The 21,097-nt window shown below is 41.6% G+C and overlaps 1 protein-coding gene across 5 annotated transcripts in view; it reads right to left on the bottom strand.

The window, feature by feature from the left end:
* The window catches only part of ENOX2 (ecto-NOX disulfide-thiol exchanger 2), a 1,066,406-nt gene extending 1,057,641 nt beyond the window's left edge, over positions 1 to 8,765 (bottom strand). Inside the window, exon 1 of one of the 5 annotated variants that reach the window (XM_069214160.1) lies at positions 8,541 to 8,765. In XM_069214160.1, the coding sequence (XP_069070261.1) occupies positions 8,541 to 8,574 (34 nt within the window). In that variant the 5' untranslated portion in view covers positions 8,575 to 8,765. The remainder of the gene's footprint in view (positions 1 to 8,540) is intronic. The other 4 variants (XM_069214117.1, XM_069214142.1, XM_069214108.1 and 1 more) reach the window with 4 other exon arrangements.
* Between the last annotated feature and the right edge of the window lie 12,332 nt (positions 8,766 to 21,097).

Raw genomic sequence — 21,097 nt, forward strand, 5'->3', positions numbered from 1 at the left:
CGAAGTAGATGCTTTCACCTCTCTTGACCACGTACTAAAGAAGGAAATACGCTCAAAAGTAAGAGAAACATTTTACACAAATAACAAAACATTTTTGTTGAAGGTCAATGGCTCTCAAGTCATTTACTGGTAAACCTTTATCAAGTTTGTTTTCTTTGTACCACCAAAGAGTTTTAAAAAATGTAGTTTAAATATAGGAAGTTAAGGGTAATCCAGCAAATGTAAACACTGAGAAAAGACCCTTATTATGGCTTGCTCCAAATCATCTGATAAGGTTTTAAATCATTTTGTGATACAGTAAATGTTATAATGTATGTGGGGTGTTACCAAATAGGTCAAAATAGACGAGGCTCATTCAAGATGTGCGACTAGCAATGTTTCCTAGGAAGCAGGTCTCACCTAGAGTTAACGGGTAGAGTGAGACCCCTAAAGATGGTGGGGAAAGAAATACATTACTTTTTAACATATCTTTTTAATAGAGAGAACGGTGAGTGTTATCAAGGCTTAGGTGGGAAGCGAAGATCATCCCGATTTTAGGACTTGCTGGTACCTATTCAGATTTGGGCCTTTGCTTAGCAGCACACACTGAAAAAGTAATCACCTCTAGTCTCTTCACTGTAAAATTGGAAACTGAACAAGGAACTCGGAATAGTAAAGTTACTAATGTATTCTACCATTTGTAGGTGGGGAGAGTTGGTTACTGACCCTGGATTCTCACAATCACTTCTTAAATCATCCCCAACTGTAATAGGGTGAATCGGGGATAATGTTGAAACCTATAACAGATTAATATCCCAGGCAGCTAGTGGTATATCCTCAACCACTCCTTCTAAGAAAAAGCCCAAACTGAGACCCCCGGCTCACTGGTGTAACTCAGCGTCAAGAGATCAACATCTTCTTTGCAAGCAATTGAAAGGAAGTGGTGCAAGGCATACAACTCCGAGGACCTAGCGCAATTCAGAGCAGCATTGAAAGATTAATATAAACAGATCAAACTATCAAAAAGAGCATATTTCTCTTCTCAAATAAAGTCAGCCAAATCTGACCAAAAGCTCATTTTCAAGATATCGAAATCTTTTCTTAAGCCTAGGGCATTGGACAATCAGATTCCACCATCACGAGCTTCATGTGATCAGATCTCCTTCGACTTCACTGAAAAGATACAGAACACCTGTAAAGACTTCATCACATCAGCTCCCCCACTGATTAGTTCAGGGTCAGATAATTCTGTAAGGAAAGAGACTGGTACTTTGGTGGCGTTTCAGACAATTTCATTAGCCCAGTTCCGCCAAGTCATTTTGGCCTGTAAATCAGGATCGCCTAACAACGCCTTCAGTCTCCTGGTCCTCCATAAGCTGGTGGACATTGTGAAACCAGTGATTAATCCTGAATAAGTCTTTGGTAGCTGCAGAGGTTCCAGATGTCTGGAAGGTGGCTATGGTTAAGCCACTGAAGAAAAAGCATTCGGTAAAATCCACAACCTCTCCAATCTAACTCTGATCTCACTGCTGCCAGCCTTGAGTAAAATAATTGAAAACGTGGTAAACACTCAATTAACCACTTTCATAGAAACTGCTAATGTACTTCATCCCCTTCAATCAGGCTTTTGTCCGAAACACTCAACCAAATCTGCTCTGCTTGAAGTCGCAGACACCTTAAAATTAACACTGCCATCTCCCATTAAATGTTTCTCCATCCTACTGGTGAGTGTGGAATTTATGGTTCTGTTTACTCCTGGCTAAAATCATTTCTCACTGGCCGGGAACAGATGGGAAAGCTGGACCATTATACATAGAACGAGACCATGGTTAACGTTGAAGTCCTCAGGGCTCCTCCCTAAGTAAATTTTTTATTTAACCTCTACATGGCCCCTTTAATTTCCCTGAATTGATACCATTTCTTACGCTGACGATATCCAGATGTTCTTATTCCTTGACAAATCATCTCTGGGATCAGAAATGAATTTCAAAAACTGCTTAACCACCATCATTAAATGGATGTAAATCAACAAACTCAAATGTAATACAGACAAAACCCAGATCATGCTAATGGGCAAGTCTAATGATTTTATCCCCTCTCTTTGGTGGCCAGATGCTGTCCCTTCCTCCTCCGGCATGGGGGAGGTTGTAAGAAGCCTGGGAATCAAGTTTGATCCTCGGCTTTTATTCTGGCCGCATACCCTTGCGGTTGCAGGGATCTGCTTTAACTTAATAAAATCCCTGAAGAATGTTTTTGACCTACTGCCACTGACAGCTAGGAAAACAGTAGCATGTGTGTGCATTGATCATCTCTACGCTGGATTACTGCAACAGTCGGTATGCTGGATCTTCTAAACAAGGTATACATAAACATCAAGTAGTACAGCATGTAGCTGCAAGGGCAGTTTTCAAATTACTGATAAGAACCTCTACCTATACTGCCTTAAAGGCATTGCATTGGTAACAGTTCAAGAAGATGAACACTGAACTCTTGATGGAATGCGGAGTTCAATTTTTAAGGCTAGGTAAGGAGTCAGATATTGGTCATTTACAGGGAAGATCTTAACCTTTAAGCTGGTCCCAATTAGTAATCAGAGTAAAAGAGAGCACACCAAGAAGATATGTCCCTAAGATTTTAGATTTGCAGCCCATCTAATTGCTGTGTACTGTAATCCTTGCCCCTAAGTATTTATATATATTTTTTTCTTTTAGGAGGAAGTTATTATGAACTGAGTTGCAGTAGCCTAGATGACCATTCCTTCAGGTACCTAAAATTACTCTTCTGTCATTGCATGGAGGAAATTGAATATTTTCACTATCGCTGGCATCTGCTTGTTGCAGACCTTTATTAAAACCCCTGTTTAACCAAAGAAAGCCTGTTGCTGATTTTGAGTGCATAACCGAGTTAATGAATTACTCTAATAAATTGAAAACAGTGGTTGCATTTTTAATGGCATGTTTGTAACTCATGGTCTGAAGTTTGGTTTCAGAATCTTTCAGTTTTAGGAAGCGTTCCTACATCAGTGAGAAGACAGCTTCACAGAAGATCATCCTCAACGTTAGCTGATTTTGGCTAAGATGGCATGTTAAACACACAAAGTGTGATGAGTGGAAGGCTTGCCAATAGTTTAAACCACTCGCAATAGCTCTGGATAGCAGTCCAACATATTGGTTTTCACCCACAATGCCACTTTACACTGAGGCTTCCCTTACGCAAAATAAGTACTGACCCTGCTTCTCATGAGAACAATCCACCCAGAACTCCCAGGAACAAGAAATGCAACCAGAGCAATCGCCAGTGGTTTAGACTACGTGCAAGCATTCATCCTGTCAACTTTTATGTAATATGAAGCATTAACAGCAGATGACTGGAAGGGTGGTCAAATTTGCATATTATGTCTTAAGTTGTGCATTATACTCCGGGCAAACGCAATATTACACGGAATAGAAGCATAAAACATTTCAAGAATCCGAAATGCAAAGATCTAAATAAACAGACTAACCAATTTTACTCTCCTTTGCCATTTTCTTAGGAAGTAACAAAACCACATCACTGCTTCTTTGATGCTCCAACAAAATGGTTTATTCTATAAAAGGACAGTGGAAATCATCGCATGTGGAAGGGTGCTGAAAAGCCAAGCGGGTGTGGAATGTGAAAAGCCAAGAGGGGCATGCAATTCTTACATCCCAGCACCCGGTACATACCGTTTGGGGTCAAAGACAACATGTTTATTTTGTCTACTTGATAAGTAAACCCAAACCCTTTGGCTGCCGATTTGCAGTGCGCAGTTAGGTCATGGAAAAGGTAAGATATGCAAATGCATTTATATGCTCAAAAATGTATATATTGTTCATGAATGCAAAGCCTTTACTATTAGGGTCGGCGTACTAAGGAGATGCATTGAGCTGTATGCTCAGCCTGCATTATTGACAGTGATTCTAATACAAAAACATGTATGCACTGGTGCAAAATTTTAGCAATTAGGGGTTGCTTATAATGCTTACAAAATACCCTCTTATTACATGCACATACATGTAGAAGAATGGAAGCAGTATATGTGACTGCTTTCAATATCAAATGTACCCAAACGGCAATTCCAATTTGAGAAAAAAAACATTTGCAATTCACAGATGTAAATTATTTTCTGGCATAAGCAAACAGATGAGAAACTCATTTCCCTACAATTTCACCCTATTTTTGGAGAGAGAGATCTCTTGCTATCTTGGAAAATGTTTTCTCTTGCTCTTGTCCACAGTACATTTCCAACCCTTTCGAGGGTGGGAGAAAAATAGTGAATGCCAATAAACATGTAAGCTTGTGGGTGTGCATAAATTCACAGGACAATCCAGTCCTACAATCATCTGCCTGAAAGTAGATTTGCTTACACACAAAAAACTGTGTGTGTAAAGGCAAGTCACACTTGCATGTGAGTGTATATATATATATATATATATATATATATTCACTGAAAAAACGAAGGTTACAGGGACATTATAGTTAGGCTCACATTTGAAAAATATAAAACCATATATATTCAACAGTTATAGTTACCTCAAGTAAGTGTAACTCATGCCCTAAGGTAACTATAACTCACGCCCCTGTCATACAAAGTTATTTGTCAAAAAATGTTACTGAAAGTATTACAGTGATATTATCAATGATGTCATGAGTGCCGTAGTTTATGCAGTAATTAGCAGGGCACGCGGAGGGCACGAGTTCTACTTTTTTATTCTATTTCCTACCTATAACGTCCCTGTAACCTTTATTTTTTTCAGTAAATTTCTATTTTTTTTTATCATATAGTAATTTCCATGACTACAAGTTAATCCAACCACTGCCATGCGCAATTCCCATAAAGTACCCAACCTTGCACAACCTCCGCCCGTGCGCAGCGAAAGTTGCCCGCAAAACCTGGCCTGCAGCCAGATCCTGCAGCCTACCACCCAACCCCACACTGCATACGGCCCTTTGGCTGTGCACGGCGGAAGTTGGCCACGGCCTCTCTTGGTGTGAGAATAGGTGTATCTGCGGGTGAGAATAGCTGTGAGAGTGTCTTAAAGCCCTGGGAAGATGGTGGGTCCCCAGGGTTGCAGGGGAGGGGGAGCATGGCCTTTCCTGCATTAATGTTGATCATCGCCCCAGTGAGGTGGTGGTGCCCCGGACTATGGGGGGGGGCCATGTGACCCCCCCCCCCCATTACAAATAAAGTATCCCCAGTACTTGGCCCACCTGGGGGCATCCTAAAGATAAAGCGCAGGAGCCCATGCCTCTTTTTTTTTATTATTATTTTTGCCGGATCCACCGCAAATTGCAGCAATTTATTTTTCAAAAAATGCTTTTTAACATTGGGTATCTCTTTGGGACCCCAGAGTGTTCGTACCCTGGCCCCTTTTTGTATTTTTATTCTTATTTTCTAAGACTCAGCTTCAGCCAATCAGATCTCAGCAAGAGATCGGGAGGGGTTGCAAATCCTTTGCATCCCTAGATGTACAAATATGGGTTTTTATTAATTTCTCTAAAACTACAGAACCTATTTACAGCAAAGCAAAACAAGGTTGCTTTCCGGACCAGGACCTATCCTTCTGACAAATTTGGTTTAATTCCATCCGGTAGTTTCGTCGTTATCACTGTTCAAAGTCACTATGGAAAAATAAATGGGGAAAAGGTGTTTTGGGCCAATCCCTCCCCAGACGGATCGCTCTGAAACTTTGCAGATAGCAGCTCAAGCACGCGTTGTATATTCTTGGAACATTTTGTGAAGATTCAACAAACTGCGCCAAAGTTACTAGCAAAACAAAAAATGCTCTTTTTATAGAAACTTGGTTCTAACCATAACTATCTAGTGGTGACTGCCACTAGGTTATATATATGTATCAGAGAATCGGTTCAGTGTCATCTTGATTCTGACAAATCTTTCGGAGTTTGTCTACTTTCAAAATGTAGACCAGTTATTTATCTAGTTCTTCGTACAGGCTCTCAATTTTGTAGAAAAAGCCAACTGAAGCACAATGAGGTGAAGTGATTTACCCAAGAATTACGCAATGTGCTTCAACTACAAAAGGGATGCACATAGCTGCAAGACAGTTATTCTCAAAGGTATTCATTCTTGAATTGCAAACATCTTGGCTAGAACTTTTGACATATCTGCAATTGCTGGTATGAATGCACAACTACATTGTTACTGTATTTGTACTTGGCGTAAAGGATTCCGTAACTTTATCTGCATTCTCTGGAAATCTCACTAACATCCTGCAGGATGACTACATTCTTAAAAAATAAAATACAAATTATATAGGCCTTCAAAAAACAATTACACAATGTACTCAAAGATGAGGAGGGCAAACGGTTAGTGGTCTAGGTTATTTTCAGTTGACAACCTAGACACAGGACAACAAATATAATCTGTGTTGATTTACAGTTACAATGAGTGAGTGAAGAGAATTCTTAAAGGTAAATTTGCCAAGCATTACACAAGACGCTTCCCCAGAAACTAAAGTAACAGAGCACTGGTAAAGTTAGTACAATGATTTATCCTAAACACAGCATAACAAAAGCATTGTCATATTCAGAGCCCTACTGTTATCATACAACTGTCCATAAAAGATGCTGTTTATACACTATGAATATTCAAACATTTGACAGAAATAAGACACTAGTATGTTCAGGGAATCATAAAATCATGATCTAACAGTTAGATACCGATTTTCTGACATAGTAGAGAGACGTTGGATGGCACTAAGCCGTTGTATTGCTGCGGATTTGGAGAGATCCACATTTACCTAGTGGATGAACATAATTTCCATACATATGGACTGGTACATGGAAGATTCAATTCTGAACATGTGGCCCTGATGAAGCGGCGAGGTAGTCGTAAAACAACTCTTATGTGTTATAGATATTCAAAATAAAAAATAATTAACTTTTTCATACTTGGAGAGATTTGTGGACACTGGTGTTAATGATTCAAATGAAGTACTAGGTTGGGCATACTTAGAAAAAAGTGTTTTTCTACATTGGCTGGGGGGAGAAGTTAACAAGCAAGCTCCGTTTTTGATGTAATCAGAAATGTGGCAGCTTCACAGTCTTGCTAGAATTCAAACTCTGACATATTATGAACCCTGACATAAGCCAAAGGTATGAGAACTCAGGCATAATGTGTTACCTACCTGCATGGTAACACATAGGGCAAGTGGATTGTTATAAGGGTAAGCAGATTTCTCAAGCATTTCATCCCGTGGACAGGAAGATATTTGAGAAATGTCCACACCTCTGGGCCTAAGAAGGTGGTATCTGAAGCACAGGAGCCAAGGTATTTGACAATACTGGGAAGTAGTAATTATTATCAAACAGAGTTGGATCTAGGCATTTTTTCCAGAAGGAGTAAAATGGTGGCCACTTTTAATGAGCCAAGCACCGGCTGATAGCCCCTGCAAATTTGAATACTAGCACTGCACACATTCTACCCGAATTAGGCAATAAACACTCATGCCAAATGTCCGAAGACAGTTACATTTGTAATCTGCAGTATACAAAACAACAAATACTACTGTACATTGTGCCAAACAGAAATTCGTTGAAAATGAATCAATTAATCAGAGGGATGTGAGGGGGCAGTGGGCCGCCAGATAAAACATTGCACACATAACCGGTGATTAAGTGTGTGGTAAAGTCCTGCTCCCCTCGGCTACTGAAGGAGGTGGGGATAAAAGATGGGAAGTTGAGTAACCTCAGTTACATCTTCGGTTCTCAGTAGCAAAAGTACCATTCAATTGGTATTTAAGAACACGAGGTCTTGTCCACATGTATGGATTCAGATAAGAGGAATGCATAGTATTGCAATGGTTTGTGGTTTCTAGATCGGGTTAAAGCCTCCATATGGTAGGGAAAGGGAAATCATTGCTCGCTAATAATAAAAGAATTAAACGGATCCGTCAAAACTGTTGGGAACAGCCAACAGCAATTTCCATAAGCAATTACATCAGGTGCGTTGTGCATATGTTCAGAGCTGATATATTAAATTGTCTTTTTAAAGTGATGAAGCTACTGTATATGATATAGAGGGTGGCGTACTGTGAGTTAAAGTGCTACTGCGATGAAGTGGCAGTTGGTGGATTCCTTATGTAAGTCTGTAATTGGAGTGTGGAAGGGGCCGTTCAAGCCCTCCTGGGGCACAGGTATGCATCGTGTGCAGAGACAGAGTGGTCTGAGGCGAACTGATGATGGAACAAAAGAGGTGTTAAGGCAAGAAAACGGGTTTTGGGTCGGGGGAGCGATGGGAGCTTACCGTTGGCTCTTTGCTGTAACACAATTGCCGGCTTCCCCGGCCAGGCATAAAGAGCTCTTGAAAACACAATATTGACATTTTGGAGGCAATATGCAAGTTTCGATGAAGAACTAGAAACAGCATTGAGTGCAAGGGCGAGTGAGAGCAGCAACAGGGAAACAAACACACGCACAAGTTACACTATCTTGCCTGGAAGCAGGGATGGGTATGACAAACACTCACTTTCAAAACTCTCGCTAATCCCAAATGGGTAGGTCATCCCGTGGGTTTTCCTTACCTCCGCCACCGTTGAAGTGGTAGTCGTTGTACATCTCAAATCTTCATCAGCTTGCAGCTAAATACCGGCTCCTGCTCTGTTCCGAATCACCCCGCCTTCCAGGCAGCCAACGGCCCTCGCTCCCAGCCGGGCTGTGCGCGCCCCCTACTCGTGCTGCCGCTGCCCACCCCGCGCCGCCTGGCTCTCAGTAGCCAACAATCCCGCACCAGCAGCAGCCCGAGCACCGGGCTGCAGCGTTGACAGCCCACAGCCGATTGGACGAACATCATGTGACTGCTCTGACGTCGCCTTGCTCGATTTCTGGGAAAGGAAGTTTTTTCGGCCCACATTATTCAATGTGGCTCCGCTTCTGATTGGTTAAACTCAGATCCAGGAAACGGAAAAGAGAACTCGGGAGTCGGGGTTGTTGTTGTTGTTTGTGTGGGTCTCAATACAAGCTGGAGGTACACGCTATAGAATGGTAAGGAATTAAAAGCGGAATACTAACCCAAAATCGCGCAATCTTCCTTGGTTGCTCGCGCGTTCTTTTCGAGGCATTTCTCATTTCTTTGTTTAGATCTGTATCCTGGTCATCAGTTATTGGTCCCCGGTTGCGTCTCTGTTAATAGCTGCTTTATGTAGGCGATTGCATGCAATTATTGACTCGCCTTGGTGCTTTTGATCTATCACCTCAATGGATTAGTTGTAAAGTAGTGCGCTCCAACGTAAAATGAGGAACTTTGTTGCAACAACCCTAAGTTCATAGCAAAAGAGCTCACATGTTTCTGCATTTTTCCCTTTGGGCCAAACCACCTTCATAAATGTTGCCACTGCTTAGATTGGGATCTTGAGCAAAAGCCTTCAACCATTGCTTATGTGTGATGACACCACTGTTCCCAACACTATCTTCTACCAATGCAACAACACATTCATCCTCATTTAAAATATTAGATCCTTCATCATCAAAAGAAAATCTAGACAGACAGTGAGCCCTGTCATTTCTTCCTCCAGGAATGTATTTCACAGCACAGTTGTACTTCTGTAATTCAGACAATATTCTGACTAGCCTTGAAGAAGCCTCTCCAGAACCATTTAGAAAGTGAAGAAGTGGTTGGTGATTTGTGTAAAGGTCAGCATTTGAGCCCCATATGTACAATCTGAACCTCTCAGCAGCCCAATGGCAAACTAATGCCTTTCACTCAATGGTGCTGTAATGTGTTTCAAAGTCAATAGTGTGCTCTCCGTGTCTTGTGATAACTGAGAAAATACAACACCTAAACCAATTTGGCTCGCACCAACTGTAAGTACACACTTATGTCCTGAAACAAATTGAGATAAAGCAGACAGAGTTAACTCTTTGACCTTTTTGATTGCTCCCTGAACAGAATCTGACCAAATACATTTCACCCCTTTTTTCAATAAATTTCATAAGGGCTGCACAATGTACGCATATTACTGCACGAACCGTGAGTAGTATTCACTGAGCCCAAGAAATGAGTGTAGTGTGTCTTTATCACACTGTGCTTGACCTGCGGCGGATCCACCAATTGCTTTAATAAGGGAAAACTTTGATGAAATTCTGTCAGGCCCAATGGAATGAACCAATTAATAATTTTTGCCTCCAAAATTTTGCACTTCTCCTTGCGAAGGGCGATCCCGTATTCTTTGAATTTGTTCAGAATGTTTTCCAGAATTGGTTGTGTTCTTTCAGTGTTTTTGCATAAATTAGAACATCACCCTGGAAGGCCGGAACTGCACACACCTCTTCCAAGATGGTGTCCGTTAGACGTTGAAAGAGATTAGCAGAAGATGCTAGGCCAAATGGTAGTCTGCAAAATTTGTATGCCTCAAATGGGATTACATATGTTGTTAAAACCCAGTGATTTGTCGTTAAAAGGAATTTGGGGGAGGCCAACTTAAGGTCCAATAATGAGAAAAATTTGGAATCAGCGATATTTGCCAGCGGATCCTGGAGTTTAGGAAGCGGCTGAGAATCTATAACAATGTTTTTATTGGTGTAAGTCAGCACATAATCCAATGTCCCCATCCTTCTTCCAAGCAATTAAACTTGGGCTTACCCACTCGGATGAATCTGTCATTTCGATGATACCTTTATTAACCATCATGTCCAAAAGTGACCTTGATTCCTGTCGGTAGGAAAATGTCACTGTTGGCATGGTTACCCCCTCACATTTTGCCTAGTGTTGATGCCAGCTTTGATTGGAAGTGTGTTGGAACCCTGCTAACCAGGCCCCAGCACCAGTGTTCTTTCCCAAAAACTGTACCTTTGTTACCCAATTGGCACAGCCCTGGCACACAGTTAGTCCCTTGTAAAAGGTACCCCTGGTACCAAGGGCCCTGTGGCCAGGGAAGTCCCTAAGGGCTGCAGCATGTATTATGCCACCCTAAGGGACCCCTCACTCCGTACATGACCTTGCAGCTTGTGTGTGTTGGTGGCGAGAAAAGACAAAGTCGACATGGCACTCCCCTCAGAGTGCAATGCCCACAGACCACTGCCTGTGGCATAGGTAAGTCACCCCTCTAGCAGGCCTTACAGACCTAAGGCAGGGTGCACTATACCACAGGTGAGGGCATAGCTGCATGAGCAATATGCCCCTACAGTGTCTAAGTCAATTCTTAGACATTGTAAGTGCAGGGTAGCCATACTGAGTATATGGTCTAGGAGTTTGCCAGCACCATAATGGCTACGCTGAATACTGGGTAGTTTGGTATCAAACTTCTCAGCACAATAAACCCACACTGATGCCAGTGTGTGTGGGATTTATTGAAAAATGCACACAAGGGGCATCTTAGAGATGCCCCCTGTATGCCAGCCAGCCTGGTAGTGTAGGACTGACAGGTGTATGCCAGCCTGCCACTTCCAGACGAGTTTCTGACCACATGGGGTGAGTGCCTTTGTGCACTCTGTGGTCAGAAATAAAGCCTGTCCTGGGTGGAGGTGCTTCACACCTCCCCTGCAGGAACTGTAACACCTGACAGTGAACCTCAGAGGCTCAGGCCTCGTGTTACAGTGCCCCAGGACACTCCAGCTAGTGGAGATGCCTGCCCACCGGACAAGCACCTACTTGTGGCGGCAAGTCCAGAGGGATAATTAGAAAAAACAAGGAGGAGTCACCCCCTCTGCCAGGACCACCCCTAAGGTGTCCAGAGCTGAAGTGACCCCCTCCTTGAGAAATCCTCCATCTTGCTTTGAAGGATTAGGACCAATAGGGATAAGAATGCACCCCCCTCCCCAAAGGGAGTGGGCACAAAGAGGGTGTAGCCACCCTCAGGGCCAGTAGCCGTTAGCTACTGCCTTCTAACTCTAAAACGCCCCTAAATCTTGTATTTAAGGGCTCCCTGAACCAAGAGATTGAGATTCCTGATGACCTCAAGAAAAGAAGAAGGACTGTTGAGCTGAAAAACCCCGCAGAGAAGAAAAGGAGACACCAGCTGACTTAGCCCCAGCCCTACCGACCAGTCTCCTGCTTCAAAGACCCTGCAAAAGAAAAGCAACATGTTTTGCAGGACCAGCGACCCCTGAAAAGCCTCCAGGGGACTACCTGCATCACTAAGGACCAAGAAACTCCTGTGGACAGTGGAAACTGTCCAACAAGAAAAAAAAGCAACCATCTTTATAGGGACTCCGACCTCACTCCAGAAGCGTGAGTCCAAAACTACTCTACACCTGATGCCCCTGGCCCGTGTCCAGACGAACCAGCCAGCCAGAGGGGACCCCCAGGCGATTCCAACCAGCTGTCCACCTTGGGCTGACCTCTCCACCCCTCCACGCTGACACCTGCAGAGGGAATCCCGAGGACTCCTCTGACTGTGACTGCCCAGGACGAAGATTTCCAATGCCTGGAGAAGCACTGCAGCCGCAACCCCCAGACTCGAGAGAGACCGACCACCGGTGCAGCAGTGACTAGCAGGCAGCCCTACTCCCTGTCCGGTCGGTGGCTTGCCCGAGAAGCCCCCTTGTGTCTCGCCTGCAGCGTCTTAAGTGACCCCTCGGGTCCACCCATTAAGTTCCATTGGGAACCGGACGCCCTGTTTGCACCCAGCTGCCCCCTTGCCACTGAGGGTGCATGTTTGGTGCCTACTTGGGGCCCACTCAGTGCTCCTCTAAATCCCCCTGGTCTGCCCTCTGACAACGCAGGTACCTACCTACAAGCAGATCGGAATCAGAGTACCCCCTGTCTCCATAGGCACCCATGTTATTTTGGCTCCTGTTTGACCTCTGCACCTAACCGGCCCTGTGTTGCCAGTGCTGGGTGTTTGGGGTTATCTTGAACCCCCAACAGTGGGCTGCCTATGCCCCGGAGACTGAGTCTGTATGTTGATTACTTACCTCCAAATCTGTACTGTATTTTCTGCCCCCAGGAACTGTTGAAAATTGCAGTGTCCACATTTAAAATAGCTTTTTTGCCATTGTAAAGAAAACAAACTGTATGTATTGTAGATTTGATTCAAAGTACGGAACTTACCTATGCAAAGTACCTTTCATTTAATATACTTACCTTCAAACTGAATCTTGTGGTTCTAGAAATAAATGAACAAAATATATTTTTCTATATAAAAACCTATTGGTCTGGAGTCATTGAGTGTGTGTTTTCACTTATTGCTTGTGTGTGTACAACAAATGCTCAACACTAACCTCTGATAAGCCTAACTGCTTGACCACACTACCACAAATAGAGCATTAGTATTATCTATTATTGCCTCTGTCAAGCCTCTTGGGGAACACTTGGACTCTGTGCACACTGTATCTCATTTTGATATAGTATATACATAACCAGCTTCCTACACGGTCTGATACATAAGGAAATTGGTCTACTTTTGTGGGACATGGGAGCTACTTCTACTTGATTTTTGAGTATATTTTTTATGTGCCCACTTTTGTTACAAAAGAGTTCATGAATATTTTTTTTGGGATGAGAATCTTCACCCAACTCAATGCAAAAGGCAGGCATATTTACAATTTTGATCGGGGGATCAGCCCTGGGGACCAACATCAACCCTTACTTAGCTACATCCTGCCAGCCCACTATGTGCCTTCCCATAATGGCTATGTAGCTTTTGGTTATCGTTTTCCTCCCAAGACACATCACTTGATCCACAAAGAATCCCACTATCTTGCTCACCATATGCTTTGGGATGTATATCTGGGGCTTCTAACTTTTGAACAGTACCACAATGTTGATTAAACAAAGTGTCTGAAATATAAGTTATTGGATCCCCTGAATCACACATCATGTCTATAGTTAACTTTGAACATAACATAACTTTACAAACTGGATCCTCAACATTTTTAGCATTGGAAACATCAGAGTGCAATGTTAAAGGTATGTTGGAAAAGTCTAAGGATTAATTTTCATACTCTACGTCAATACTATGTACCTTGTTTGGTTTTTTGCCAGACTTACCTACCCGTTGAAAATGACCCAACGTTTTGCATTTCATGCAGTGTTTACCCATAGCAGGGCATTGTGCAAAATTAATCAGATATGACATTGAAAACAAAGTGTATTAGTAGAAAGATGCCCCCCCCCTTAAATCTCTTATCCTTCAAATGTATGGCTTAAAAATGTTCAGCTCCTTCTACTGCATTCACAACAGGCTTAGTGATGTGATCTTGCTCTTGTTTCATCATACGTGTAGAACGTAAAGATTATTTAATGCTTTTAGCAAGCTCATCAACATCTGCAAGTGAAGGGTCTCTACAACTGAGCAGATGTTCTTGGATTTTCTTCAAAAAACAACTGTAGACAAATTGGTCTGTTATGCAGATGTTCGAACGATGGTCCAAAATTACATGTGGCTGTGAGGGCTCTTAATGCAGAAATAAACTCTTCCACGGGTTCTTCCAAAATTAGCTTTCTCTTAAAAAAAATTAAGCCTCTACAACAAAATGCTGGGTTCTACAGCAAATTTCTGTTTCAATCTGCAAATGGCTTCAGAATATTCATTCCAGTCACCAGATTCAGCAGATGGCAGAGTAACATGAGGTAAATTGTCAGATATTTGCCTATATTACCTAAATGACTGAAAAGAATTGCTGCTTTACGTTTAGGCTGGAATCTGTCTGCAGCAGCAGCAATTAGGTAATTTTCAAAATATCTGAGCCAGGCACTCCACTTGAGAGGCGGTCTCCCAGGACATTGTAAGAAAGGAGAAATTTGTGCAAAACTGTTTGAAGGCATGTCAAAAGCCTTTTACTCTAGTAATTTAAATTAACCACGGACATTTGTGCAAAACTGTTTGAAGCCATGTCAAAAGCATTTTACTCTAGTAATTTAAATTAGCCACAGAATGAGTTAAAATCGGCAACTCTGCTGGAATTAATGTAAAACATGTTTATTTTATTTGTTTTGATTATAGCAATTTCAAAACATAACAAATGTACATGTGCAGAATCAAGTTTCTTTAAAATATAGCATATATTTAAGTTTTGAAGGGTATTCAGGGCTGAGAATGCAGTTAATTAAGACCTGGACGTTCTTGCATCCACACACTCTTTGCCATTGCCTAGGCAGTGCATCTTATAGTCAATACACAATCATGTGATCAACCATCTCGAGTGAGTCTCCGTAATTCAAGCAGCGCATTCGCGAATCGTCACATGCTCATGCCATCAGCTGTCTCGCAGACTGCACGCACGGTGTTGTTTGTTGGCCCTCACTATTCCACCGGGAACATCCTACAAAGCAGCCGCACACAATGATGGTCTAAACCGTGGCAGGTCTTACCACAAGAGTTCGTTCACAGTGCCATTTACAGAAGAAATGTAGCAAAGACCACATAAACTGCCCCAGTCACGGCAACCGATGTGTCAGGAGCTGGGGTGTGAGCTCCAAGTTTCATCAGGTCGTCGCCAAATGTTGTAAAGTAGGTGCACTCCAACAAAATCTTAAAATGAGCAGCTTTATCACAACAGACTTAAGTTCATAGCAGTAGAGCCCACAACCAGCTCCTCTGCTGCCTTAGCCATCCAGCCATTTTCAGCCCAATAGCCGATAGTAGAGCCTTGCAATCATGCAGCCCATATCAAAATAAACACTTAAATACATCTCCTTCAAGAATACACAAATATTCCTGTGGTATATATGTTATGTAATGTATGTTGTTCAGCGGCATGAGAGATCCTTGTGTTGCTGACGCAGATGTCTTAATTAGAAATTATTAATGAATGTTTACATATTTTGAATAATGACTTATGTAGAAAAATGAATAACGTAGAAAAATAATGTGCACATTTGAAAATGTGACCTCGGAGAATGGCCACCAGTGTTTACGAAATGTACTAAAATATAATTAATCCACCAGAAATATTGACAATACATCAGATTAATGTAGTAATATGTCACACTAAAGGATATGAATTATGTTACTGCTTAATTAATTGTAGGCCTTAACTTAGCGAGTGTCTTGGCCCAGTTTTGCCAGGCCTCACGCAGAAACTGTATTTCTTATTGTTTAATGAAAAATGCTGACAGAGTGAACTAACTGTGAAATACTCATTGTTTTAATAAAATGCTTAGCAGAGGCATTTTATGGTATCCGACGGACAGGAGATGAGGTCTCTTGTAAAGTAACTAAATGTGTGTAAAGTGTGCAAAGGGTTCTTTCCCAGGACACGAACAATGAAGACACTGACTGGAGACGAAGATGCAACAAACTTGATACCTGACGAGCCGGATGATGAGAACATCGTAAAGCAGACCAATCAACGACATGTGAACTGTGAAATGTTGGAATTCATAGATTTGGTAAAGGGACTTTATTGGGTACAGTAATAACGTACGATTAATTGACCAATTGGAAATTGAGGGATAGTTTGGGGAACTTTGATATAACAATGTGACAGAGAGAGACTTATTCAGAAGAAGATTATACTGCGATATTGAGGAGAGGAGATTTGAGAATTCTGTCATTGGGCTCATGCTCTCTGATTGTGAGCCTGATGTGTTGCTGATTGATTGATGACCTGAGGACGAAGACTGATTCTGCTTGCTGACCCATACCGTGGATAGGTAGATACGACAATGACTGAATTGCATTTTTATGCCTTTTCTTTCTAGGTACCAACTGCACTAACTTAATACTTTTCTTTAGGTAGATGTCTTCCAAATTTGTGTTCTAAATTGTTTTGCATGAATCCCCACATGCTGATGCTAATTGGTGTTAGCTGAGGTTACTCACATGACGACTGACAAATTATAGAGACAAATGGTTGACGGACTATCGTGCTGAACTTCATGGATGTCGTAGTTTTACTGAATTGGGTTTTATTAATGTCGTGTGTTGATGCCTTTTATAATGTCCTTTGATTCAAGCTTTGATTATATCACGTCTTCTGCAACTTGCTGATTAACAAGTGTTATTAGAATTTTTGATTAGAGGTGATGATTAAAATTCATGACTTAGTATTGTTAATGAATATGGAATAAACTTACTAAACGTATACTCAAGGTGTGGTTATTCATGACTGAAGATTCATGGTGTGTGAGATTTACTGACTCCATTGATTATTGATTTGACTAATGGTTATTGATTATTGTGCATTGATTTCTGATTCTGTGTCGAAAACTAAGGTAAGAACATCCTATACAAATCAAAAGGTTCATTTACCTATACGCGTCCCCTTGTAAGTTTACTTATGAAGGACCGACGTGCCAACACTGTCACAAGAATATATTTGTAGAATGTATTTAATTGATGTAGGTTCCACATTCTGGCTTTTTCGGTGCTAGTTTGTTCAACGAAAAATTAACTCACTTTCCATTGGACACTCAGACAATGCAGATTTTCTGTTCGTGACATTCTGGTGTATTTCTTCAAATAAAATTCTCATTCCTGCTACATCTCTGTGTTACTCCTTTGATGGTAAAGACACCATTTTAACATGTGACGACGAGCTGGAGAAGCGTCATGTCCCCTTTTAAGCACTGGATTTTACATGTTTCAGAGTTCCTGCTTAACTCGCTTCGGAGGACATTCTGCTTGCTGTTTTTCAAACGGATCTGGTTTGCCTCCTGTTTTGTCTGTGTATGCTGACACTTTGCCATTTCTTTGGGCAGTTTGGGGCTTAATTTTCTGCGGCTGTGCTGGGGGAGTAGGTATTACATTCCTCCATAATCTTATTGCGCAAGACACAGCATCAGCATTTGAGACACTGCGTTGACACATGCAGGTGCCATGGAAACACCACGCTACGGACAGCAAAAAGTTCAGCTGTGATCAGAGCTGAATTTTTCTAATCGCTGTCACTGTTGTTTCGGTTATTTTAGTTTGGATGATCTATTTATTCTATAAAGACACCTTAAGCCTCCCAGCCACGTTCAAGGTACATTTTTTTTTTTTATAGTTTAACTTTCAAGAGGAGTCTCTTTTAAACGCACACCTTAAGCCTGTCACGAGGAGTGTATCAGTTTCAACTGCTGCGGTGACATTCACACCTATTTAAATTGCTACATATATATATGCATTTATTTTTAACCTAGTTACATAACTATTGCAAGCAATTCTCTACAATTTGTTCAATTCATTTGTAGTGAAACCAGGTTAACCACCTATTGCTTGGAAACATTGGTTGCGCAATTTTGAATTTTTTTTGTTTGCTATTGATGCTCCAAAATTTGAAGCTCAAAGAAAATTGGCAATCTTATTTAGTCCTCTTGGTTATGAAGGTCAAACAACATCTGACAATTTACCTGCGGCAACCCCCTCTATGAATTTTGAGGGATCATGGAATGTTTACATTGAAGCAGTTATTAGAATAGCCAACGAAATTTCAGACCAACTTAGCGTGTTATTAGAGAGATTTAACTTCTTTCGATGTAAACTGTCCTCAGAAGAGACAGTTTGATGACGCTTGTGACAGTGCTTGGTTTGATGATTTCAGTCCAAGTTCTAATGTTTCATGTTCATAAGTAACAGATTACACTTTTCAGGATATTTCCAGTTCTGATGATGTGTATACCTCTGATTCTTCATCTTCAGGAGTAAAGAGTAATGGTTCAATTGGTTCCACTTCTGGAAGAATTTCCTCTAGAGGTTATAGTAATGCATCTATTCCTGCTAGATTTAAGGATTATTATTTACAGTAATGGTGTTTTCTATGTTATTGGTATAAGTTGTTAATGCTGCAACATTTATATACATATTAATTTATTTGTTTTGTTTTCTTCTGTTTATTAAGGGGAAGATGATGTGGTATATACCGTATGTAATGTATGTTGTTCAGTGGCACGAGAAATCTTCATGTCGCTGTCACAGGAATATGTTTGTAGAATGTATTTAGTTGATGTAGGTTCCACGTTCTGGCTTTTGCGGTGCTGGAGTGTTCAACGAAAAATTAACTCACTTTCCGTTGGCCACTCGGACAACGCAGATTTGCTGTTCGTGACCTCCTGGTGTTTTTCCTCAAAAACACTTCTCATTCCTGCTACATCTCTCTGTTACTCCTTTAATGGTGAAGACACCATTTTAACAATTCCAAACTTGAAATAGAATTACAAATCATAATGTGTTCCACACTCTGGAATAGAATACATGTCATCAGAGCCAGCCCTCGCTCGAATAGTGCCATGAGCGTACGGATATGTGGCACCCTCGCTACTGAATAAAATGAGGGGTCCCCTTTTGTGTGCCATATATAGCAGTGACTGGTCTCTGAATACAAACACTTTCACTCCCTCGCCCCCAACTCAGCTAACTCACGACAGATTATCTCCATCATGCTGATGGCATGTTGTTTTTTGGGGAGAGCTTGTTGATGTGTGTGGCAGCAGGAGTTGAAAGGGAGATGGAAGGGCAATGAAGGAGACTCAAAGTGTTAATGGAGCATATGCACCATGTTAAATATCATTAAAAGTACCCTACACTGAATAACTGTAGCCATGTGAGAAGGGTGCTGCTGTTTAGAAGATTCTAATGCAGACAGCTCTGTGTACACACTCTGAAGATCCGGGCCCTGGGCCTGCACGCAGCTTGCCCATACCAAAAACTAGTCCTGGATGTTATGATCCGTGGCCCATGCTCAACAGTATAAGCCAGGCGATGTGCTCCTCAGTCAGGGTTTTAAGTGAGATGAAAATGTTTGAAGGTAGCTTTAAAAGAGGAGTGACATAGGTAATTAAGGGCATGATGTAAACACATGAACTACATTTTAATGATTCCCATAGCCTGCAACCCAACCAATGTTTTAGTTCCTCTCAGAACTTTCTGTTATTGCATCCAGATGTCACTACCCAAAACATGCAATGCACCCACTCACCCTTAAGGAATGTATTTTCTTATACTTTCGTCTTGTTAATATTTTGACAACTGTGTACCTACACCACAAGCATTTTCACAGAATCACATTTGAACCTTGGATACTTAACCATTGCTCTGTGCGCTCTGCAGAGTGGCCACTTTACAAGAGTAATATGCTGCGCGAAAAATAATATACAGAAGCACACTATCCTGGAAATAACTAACGCAGTTGGGCAACTAAATTGTTGATAAGTTTTACGTTAATGTTTTCTATAGTCATTGCTCAGAAATCTGTCAGTTTTTATTTCAGTGAAGGATATGAATATAGGACCAAATAAGGACTACTTTCAAAATCCGTTTTTAACTGCGGCCAGGTCCTAGAGCCGGAAGAACACAGCCCACTTAAGCTCTGTCCTCAGAACTTCATAGTTGCTTGAGTCTTCACCTGAAGAGGAGGTCAGTGAAAAAGAAGCTCTAAAACAGAAGTTCTTTTTGTTTTTATTAAAAGATTAGCTCCAAGCCTTTTGAAATCTTCTCATCAGCATAAAACAATATAGAAATGCGTTTAGAATGGACAGTTGTGGCTGTCAGCATTCAAACAAGATGGATGTTTTGGTTGGGTGAAGTGATTAATTCTATAACCTGTTGGCTATGTGCAAAGGGCTTGGAATTGTACTCCAGCTGGTGAATAGCGCTAGAGCAGCAGCAAGGATGTGCACAAATTGCAGGAAAAGAAAGCCTACTAAAACGTCTGACTATCTTTTTATTCAGTCTACATCTCGGATCTGGTATCATGGGGACATGCTTATATGTGCAGTCACTTTTCGAAGCGGTTACTGCAGTATTTGCCTATCTTCTGGTTGCATCACTTCCCGAAGTGGTGATGTCATCCTGGTGCCACGTTGGGACGGGTGCATAAGGGGCAGACCAAGCAGTTGGAGGACGAGCAGTGCACTGTGAGGCTGGCGCTTCCAGTGTGTTCCCGCTTGAATCCTTCCTCCTGTCAATTAACCTAGTTAAATAATTAGCGTGCATTTTTGAAAACGTGAATGTTATTGTGCAACCATGAAAAGGCAAATAAAGAAGAACTGCATGCATACATGTATATATTAATCACTGGTTGTTGAAGGTGAGCATACTTAAGTCCTCAGAAGCTGTCATTGTGCCTGTTGCATGGAAAAGGATCTTAAAGTGGCAACATGGTCGAAACAGAGCACATGTACTGCCCACTTGCTCACACTTGCATGTGATTTGCATTTGCATGCTCTGCTGCCAGCATCACGGCCTCCTCATCCCCTGAAGATGAGAAGCCTGTTGTG

The sequence above is a fragment of the Pleurodeles waltl genome, chromosome 2_1 (genome assembly GCF_031143425.1).
Source record: "Pleurodeles waltl isolate 20211129_DDA chromosome 2_1, aPleWal1.hap1.20221129, whole genome shotgun sequence".
In the NCBI taxonomy this organism is placed as follows: Eukaryota; Metazoa; Chordata; class Amphibia; order Caudata; family Salamandridae; genus Pleurodeles; species Pleurodeles waltl.